The following is an 8,776-nucleotide window of genomic DNA, read 5'->3' on the forward strand; positions in this document are numbered from 1 at the left end:
ATTTTAAGCAAACATTTCTAAAATATTTCATGTTGTTCATGAAGCATGCAAAAAACAAAAAGCACATCGGTATCTATGTTTAGCTGCTGTACATGCAACCTTAGAAATCTGCATTTGAAAGTGGTTTCTCTGAATAAAGAACACGGCTGTGATTATCTGCTTGAATTACAGTAAAGCCAAACACAGAAAATAAATTTATTTAAAGGTTATACCTTAGCATGATAAAAAGTAAAAACAAAGAATATGATTATATACCTATCCATAGTACTATAATGTCTCTTCTAACATTACACAGAGACATGTTTATAGTCAGGAATCTAAACTGAGTGCCATCGTTTCCAGAGCTTCATGGGCTTAAATTAAATAGCATTACTTTTGCCAGCAGAGGGAGCCAATTTTATTCCATAAACAAGGGAAAACAAAAGCAGATTTTGTTTTTAATAGGAGCATTCCTGTCTTTTTGCATTTATTACGTCAGGAAAAAAATACATTTTTTTTTAAGTGATAACTGTACATCATGATTTTGAAGATCTCTAGGATATGTATAGTCTTTTACAGTAACCTGAATTTACAAAAGTGTAGGAATAAATTTTGAAAGCCAGGTTCTTTACACATTTCTTATCCTTTTGTCAGTAATTAATTCCTTCAGTTATTTATTTAATTTAGACTGTAATAAACAGTTGTGCTAATGAATTTTGGTAGACGGCATATATGAAACACAAATTAAAGTGGCTTACCTTGTGACATTTAAAGTTATTATGCTTGTAACAGGTCTGCTTCTTGGTCCAGGAGGAGGATAGAAAATCTTTCGTTCTTTACTGGTTGGTACAGCCATAGATTTTTTAATTACATAAGGATCAGCAGAATGGCTTGGATAAGGATCAAACGTGCCTCCTTTCATGCCCCCTGACTGAAAAGAAAAAAAAAAAAAAAAAGAAAAAAAACCTTCAAAGTGCCAATCTACAAAACAATTATGTTAATTAAAATGTTTCTCATGCAAAAGCAAGTAAGAATACTGAATAGCAGACTGCATCATATTATATAAAAAACAGAAACCAAATGTTGCCTAAGCTTGCGTTGGAAACTTTAAGGAAAATATTAGTAATTATTTAGATGACTTCACAGTTTAAAATGTCCTTTGTAAGTCTGGATTTTGAGGGCAGGATTATAAAAGTGTGATGGAAAAAGTAAAATTATAACTCATAAAATGAGTTATGTTGTGGAAAAAATAAAAATAGGGAGAGAATTCTTATGCCACTTTTAGTTCATTAGCACACCTCAATGTCTGGTGCAGGTGTAGAGATCATTCCACACAGGTAAGATTTTGGCATTATTATCCATATGCTTGATTGGACTGAATACAGCATTGGCTTTTCCTGTAATATTATGTCCACTAATACTACAACAGTGGGAAATTTTAGTTAAAAAGCATGCAGGGGCCTTATTAACTCTTCGCAATCCACAAGTACAGTTAAAACATACCATCTGTTGAGGCTGCATCCCATAAAAGTGCAACATTAAATGATTCAATCTAAACACTAAAGCAATTTTTCCTATAAGGATTTGCATAGCAAAGAGGGACACTGTGCACATAATTTAAGTATCTGGGGACAACATATACAGTGAGGAGCACAGAGAGCCAGGAGCAGGATCCCTGGCATTGTCAGCCAGAAGAAATGCTGACTGTCTAGCAGCTGACTTCTCAGAACGCTCTGCCCTACTGAAGGATCTGAGCTGCTTCATCTGTGAGGATGAACACCCAACATAATTTCTCATGTGTGTGTATTCTTGCTATCTCTTTCTAAATAGTTACATTTTCACTGCTATCATCACCTTTCTCAGATGAATCGGTATCAGTCAAATAAGTCAAGGGTGAAGGACGGAATAATTGTGAAATGATACTTAGCAGAACACAGTATTAAATGACTGACAATGAAACTCCAAAACAAAGAATATAAAGGGGACTGATTAAGGGGTGTTACTGTATTAAGTATCTGGAGTCATCTAAGAGAAACAGATTTATGCATCTATATCTTAAACCCATTTCAAACTGGAATTAAGATTTAGCCTGAAGTGAATGACATGAACTTAGTATCTCATCTCACAAAACTACCAAGATGGAATGCTTTATGGAATGAAAAAACAGCCATTTGGATTTTAAGAAATAACACCTGGAACAAATGATCTATGTTCCTCAACATTAACCCCAAGCCTCACTCCTTATGTCCTCTGAGCCCTTCCACATGCATTTATTCCCATCCATCTCCTCCTTTTCTCCTAACTACTGTAGAATTAGAAAATTCTAAAAAAAATAAAATAAATTTTTTTAAAAAGCTGCTTCCAAATCTGTATCTTCTGCTGCTGCTAACTCCTGAGTTATCTCCTTCAGCCTAAGTTAAGTCCTGCAGACCTTCCCTGGGCAGCAGCCCTAACCTGAGATTTTCTGCACCTTCTAGCTATCCATTCCCATGACACTTCCAGTAATTACCTTATATGTATATATATATGTATGTATGTATGTATATATATGTATATATATATATAAAAAGGTGTATATATAAAGATATATAAATATAGAAGATATTTATATAAAAGATAATTATATAGGCTGGTAGTAATCAACAGGTTCAAAAATTGTATGAGTGACTGACAGAGTCCAAAATAGAAGAACATTTCATTTTGCTACAGTAACCCATTCTTACTGTTATTTATTACATAACCTTCTGCTTTGGATGTTTTTCATGGCATATGTAGTCATTTAAAGGTATGTTAACAGCACAATTCAGATTTCTAAAATAAAAAAGGCTTTTTAGGTTTTTTGAAACAGGTTATCAGGTAGTATTGGGTCAAACAAGATTTCATTACCTTGCAAATTGAAAGCAAAAATAAACTGAATAGTATCTTTTGTATTTTTAACAGTAAGAAAGTAATAGCAAAAAGAAACATTGGTTTCTCTCTTATGTACTACATGCAAAGCTTTTAACCAGAAATATCTGAATATTCATCCTTTGTTTCCAGTAACTGTAAGGTAAACTAACCTTTTTAGCAGGAGAACTTGGTATAAAAGGCGGTGCAATTGGCTTCTCTGGAGGTGGTTTCTTCACAGGTGGCAAAGGTTTGTCATTAAAATAAGGATTCACATCAAAATAGTCCTGGGGATACAGATTGATCTTGAAAGGCCCTCCTTTAACCAAACGCTTGTGTTCCTCTCGTGCTTTCTGTAAAACAAATACTTTGGAATCAAGAATATTGATCTTTCTTACTCTATTTTATTCTCCAAACCGAAAAATTGAAAGCATTTAAATTCAGAAGGAGAATGTTCACTCTGTCTTCTCTCATTTGATCAAGGTACTTAAATACACACCATGTATGATGGAGCATGCAGAGACACTGACCAGAAAGCGCACCAATCACTACAAAAGTGTAGTAGAAAAATGTCAGGAAAAGCACTATTCAAGACATGTCTAACAGTACTGTTATACCTGTATTTTGGGCATACATGCATATATTCATATTGAAAATTCTGCTTGCATGCGTCCCAGCTGCATAGCAGCTCACAGTTGTGAACAGTCACCACTACATTTCCCAGAATCCGCACCTTACTACATTGAGCTTCTCTATGAATCAGCAATTTTGTATCATGGGAGATGTCAACTTCCCAAATTGTACTTTAAGATAATACAGGTTTGACTCTGAATTTGTCTCAACTGTGGGTAACTGAATTGTTTTTTCTAATCTTGTTCTTACCCTAGGCCAAAAAAACGTACTTCTGCTAAAATTTTTCACTATACGTAATGAAAATACATAGGAAAACTAAAATCAATGCAAGGAAATTTAGGAGCTGTCTTAGATTTATGAACTTACATGATAAAAAGGAACAGGGTTTGGTTTGGTTTAGTTTTTATAAAGTTTCTAGAATAATAAGGTTCCATTTCTGACAATGACAGAATTATGACTGTTCTTACTATATGAATATTGGTCATTACTGCTGCTTAATGCCTTCACACATAAAAAAAAAAAAATTAAGGTCAAATCTTGAATTGTAGAACTTGTGTGGGATATTCCCATTTGTCATGAAAAAATAATGAAGCAACTAAAACTAAATCTTTGTTTTTACAGTATGGTGATTAATTTGTTTTCCTTCCTCCACCTTGTAAATAAACATTGTAACTTCAAGCTAAGAAAACATCATAGAGAACAAAAGTTAATGTAAATTCTAATAAATAAAAATGACTAATACATAATAAAGACTTTTTTTTTTTTTTTTTACCTTTGCAATTAATTTTTCTAATTCATACCCATCTGCTTCATGTGGATATTGTTCTCCTATGGTAAGATTTGCATAACTGTAAAAAGAGAATGAATTAGTCAGATGTTCAAAACTCATGACAGATTTAATAAATTACTCTGCAAAAAGTAGGAAGTGAAGTTACCCATATCCGGTTCCTTTTTTTCCTGGATTAGTATAAAAATTCTTTCCAGGAGGAATGTATCTTTCTCTGGCTTTCAGTTGTGCACTGAAGTATGTAAATGGACCTCCTATAGTTCCATAATAGGTGCCCTTTCCACATCTAAAAATAACAAATTAATACATTAATTAGACCTTTGCAAATATTTCAGGCTTTCCATATCTAGTGTGCCAAAATGTGTAGAAAACCCAAACAAGTAATATCTCCAGAGTTAAACATAAAAACAGGCCAGATCCACTGTGCAAGTAACTACAATTACAGGAATTCTATGTATGGTCAGACAGAAAAGAACAAGGTGTCAGCAGAGATGAAGTTTGGACATGCTAAATATTAGTTATCTTTCTGCCTTGTCACAGAAGGGAAGTAAAAGGAGGCACAACTCATTTAGGAGAAACACCTCTGCCTAGAAAGCTGCAGGAATTCACAGACTGGTTGTCATGACCAACCTGAAAAATCAGTATTTGCTGATAAATGTATGACAAACTGATGAAATAGCTGAATGGCAATTTGGTCCGCTAAGCTGCAGCTACACTGGTCACAGAACAACCCCAAACAAAGAACCCCCTGCCTCTGTCATCCAAAACTGAACAGAAAAATATAAACAGTGACTACTGGATGGGATTTGTCAATTACTCCAGACAGCTCGGGTAATCTGCTTTGGCTGGGCTGTCTGTAATTATTGCGGGGAAAAAGTGAAGTGTCCTATTTAAAGAGTTTCTATTTAAACAAGCCATTAATGAATACTGACAGGATTGGGATGCCAAGGTAACATTTGCCATCTTTGCACAGAACACTAACCATTGCCTGTTCATTACCCTCCCTTTACTTTTGGGCTTCATAAACCCAAATACAGGGGAAAATGGGCAAACTGACAATGCACAGACAACTTCCTTTATCTTGGCATTTCCCAGCTTATAAGTGCTTTGCTTCATGTTCTTTAAACGTCTTTTTTTTTTTTGCAAGCAGGCTTTTTATATGCCAGTGACAAAATAATAAAGAAAGGAAACAGGAAGAAAATAAAGGCCTAGGCTTCAGTCACATCTTATCGCTGCAACCTCTGCATTTGAAGCCAACGATAAACATGTAAGGAAAAGATTTACAAAAATTGTTGTTATTGAGGCAGCCAAGAATAACAACATCAAGAACAGCAACAGATACAGTTCTGTTCTAGTTCCTTAGGTGAAATATGAGTCAGTTTCAGATACAAGAAAGGTACAATCTCTACATTACTTGCCTGAGGATCCCATTAAAAGAGAAGATGGTGGTTACCTTCCCAGCCTCTGCTTTGTACTACTGTGCCAGTACAAATTCAGGAGAGGATAAAGAACCTGTCCTAAAGTTATTTCTAGAAGAACTCAAAGGTCTTACAACCCAAAAAAGAACATGAGCCACTAAACACACATCAAATAAGTGCATTTGTGCACTTTGATGGAGGAGGGAATGCTGGCAGGTGTTTGTTGTAAGCAACTTAGTGGAGAAGAGCAAGACTGAACCCAGAAAGCACGTGAACAGGACTCTAGACTGACACAGATTTGAAATTAGTGCCTAGGTGTTTCTAACAGTTAAACTCCAATAAATTGTTTGCTTGCTATAAAAGTAAAGTTGAAGTAGAAAGAAAGTTTTGAACACAGCGCTTGCATATTTTCTGTCACCAGAAATAGCACGTGTGTATCCGACAGAAAGCCAACACACCAGGTCTTTCGATCCTGTTAACAGCCAAAATGTTCCTGTAACATATGACAGAACATGCCTAATCCTTGCATCTCAAAATAGTTATACAGAATAGACAAGAGGTTACTCTCTAAACTTTCCAAAGAGAAAGCTGTAGAAAGATATGACTAAATATAACCACGGGACTGTAAGAACTAGGCCCTGTACATGAGCTGAATCCTGTCTCTCATTGCAGCAACAAGAACACAAGATTGTACAGTCATAAACAAGTCACTATACTCTGTTTTTTTTACATGTTAATCATAGTAGTTATAGGAAACCAATTGCACTGATATCATTTTGTCATGCAATTAATGTTGTGCAAATAGGAAAGGTGTATTTATTTGAATATTATTCTGCATATACTCCTCAACTCTATAGCATCTTCTGATCATCCCATAGGCTAATTGGCATTTTCTTCTTGCAAAAAGGTAATGCATATGAATTCAAACTGTTAACAGCCCCTTTTCCTGCTGTTTTTGCAATATACATGCTATCTATATTTTGGGAGGCTCAGAAATGGGAGAAAATACTGTATCTGAAAAGTTCCAACAGATTTCATGCTAAATTAAAATGAAATATTAATTTGTTAGTTATCCAGACCCTTTTCCCATATTCATCTTAATTTTCATTAAAAATGAGAAGCTAAAAAGTAAGAAAATTGTACATAGCATTAGACAGATACATGAAACAGTGGTTAAGAGCAAGCATCAAGTCCTTATCCCTACCTGTGTCCAGCCTTCAGTCATCTCCAGTTATGGGCTGCTGCTCATAAGTTCAGTACTGACTAACACCACATTGTATAAAACAACAATATTTTATTCCCATTACAGGTTTTATAAGAAATCACCTATGAAAACTATCTTCAGTGTACAGAACAGAAAAAAGGTCAATTTAATATATTTTCATAATACTTACGGCAATTTGTCTCCATTACTGGGCAGGAAAGCTTTGCCCAAATTTTTCTTTGCTTCTGCCAATCTATACCGTCTCCTTATCTGAACAGGGTTTGAGTAGGCTTCACCATCGAAAATCCTTACAAACTGAGGCTCAAAATAACCTTCTTGAAGAGCTGACAATGTTTTGGAACCCCCAGGTAACATTTGTCTGTTCTTGCTTGCAGCTTCATTAAAAGGGCCTTTAAAAAAGTAAGCACTGTAAATAACCATTCGATGTCAGTGCTTCCCTTAGACTACATTAGAAAATAAGGCTTGGATCTGGGTGGGTGGGTGGCAGAAAGAATGTACTACCGAGCATTTCGTTCATATATCATACATGCATATTGTATGATTTATACCATATAATACACATGGTGTCTGAAAGGTATTCACAGCACCCACCTTTACTTTTCCAGCACCTACTCTTGCTTTACAGGCAGCTGAGGGAGGTCAGTTACTGCAGACTAAAATTTGGAGCTAGAGCTGATGCAATTTATATACTACAAGTAATACATCAGGGGTGCATCTCTCTCCCTCCAATTACAGACCAGGACCCAGCTTTAGAGCCTCCTGTTGGGTTTTGAATCCCCAGCAGCTCTGTGTGGTAGAAGTGATGAGCTGCTGAGCCAGCCAGGGTTCTGGCAGACACACTCACTGACAGAACATCACAGCAGAAACACCTGAACTGAAAAGTGAGGATTATTTTGTGTTATCATTTCAAAGCAGCAACCTCTGTCACCTTAATGAGTTCAACGATTATCTTTTTCAGTGTGTATTCACATTGAAAAATGAAAGGAGGATGCTTCCCAAAAAAGACAGGATGGGGAGCCTCACACTCATGAGTGAGACCAGAACAGAATAAATAAATAACTAAATAAACAAACTTTAAATTACAACTAAATTAAAAATAATGACAATGTAATTGTAAATAACAGAAGACCTGCTGTAAGAGCACATAAAAAACACTGTTGCTTTATGTACGACCATGAAAATACTTGTAACTTGCATGAAAATAATATTTAAAAGAAATGTTCAATAAAACAATGCTAAATAAACATTATTTTTATTTTTTTTTATTATTATGCATACATATTTTTCAGTTTTACTCGATTTTTCCTTTCTTTGCTACATATTCCAACATATCAAGCCTTTCTGACCTAAGCAAAGAATATGTATGAAAAAGCAGTTGCTTCTAATAAAAAAAAAAAAAAGAAAGAAAGAAAGAGAGAGAGAAAAAAAAAAACAGCAATTCTGAAAGTAGTTAGACACTGGAGGGGATCTCTATTGCTCTATGCTGATTAAAATTAAATACACTTACGCATATACTGTGATACATATTTATCTCCAATGGTAACATAACCCATTTCACTGAAGAGGCCAATCCTCTCCAGATCACTTTTTCCTTCCGCAGGCATGGCTGGATCTGTGTGACAGTGTACTGCACTGAAAAGGTAGAAGTATCCCTGTTTATTTGTGCTACTGCAAAAGTCTATAAGCAGTCAACACCTGTAAAAAAAAAAAAAAAAAAAAAAAAAAAAAAAAAAGTAAAATGCAATAAGCTTTGGCTAAAAATATTAGCAATAAATGTAATCTGAAGAAAGTCATCTACAATGTGATTGAAAGTTTTATTGCTTAAAGGACCAACAGACTGCATGGATT

General features: G+C 35.0%; 1 protein-coding gene across 7 annotated transcripts in view; it reads right to left on the bottom strand.

Moving 5' to 3' along the window:
* The window catches only part of CFAP96 (cilia and flagella associated protein 96), a 90,714-nt gene that overhangs the window by 80,770 nt on the left and 1,168 nt on the right, over positions 1-8,776 (bottom strand). For all 7 annotated transcript variants that reach the window (XR_011808976.1, XR_011808975.1, XR_011808974.1 and 4 more), the window contains exons 2-7: positions 8,436-8,623; positions 7,098-7,317; positions 4,434-4,571; positions 4,271-4,346; positions 3,039-3,218; positions 738-910 (exon numbers count right to left, since the gene is read on the bottom strand). Coding sequence is in view for 3 of the 7 variants with exons in the window: in XM_005008990.5 (XP_005009047.3) it covers positions 738-910; positions 3,039-3,218; positions 4,271-4,346; positions 4,434-4,571; positions 7,098-7,317; positions 8,436-8,532 (884 nt within the window). In the remaining 4 variants the exon portion in view is untranslated. The remainder of the gene's footprint in view (positions 1-737; positions 911-3,038; positions 3,219-4,270; positions 4,347-4,433; positions 4,572-7,097; positions 7,318-8,435; positions 8,624-8,776) is intronic.

The sequence above is a fragment of the Anas platyrhynchos genome, chromosome 4 (genome assembly GCF_047663525.1).
Source record: "Anas platyrhynchos isolate ZD024472 breed Pekin duck chromosome 4, IASCAAS_PekinDuck_T2T, whole genome shotgun sequence".
Lineage (NCBI taxonomy): Eukaryota > Metazoa > Chordata > Aves > Anseriformes > Anatidae > Anas > Anas platyrhynchos.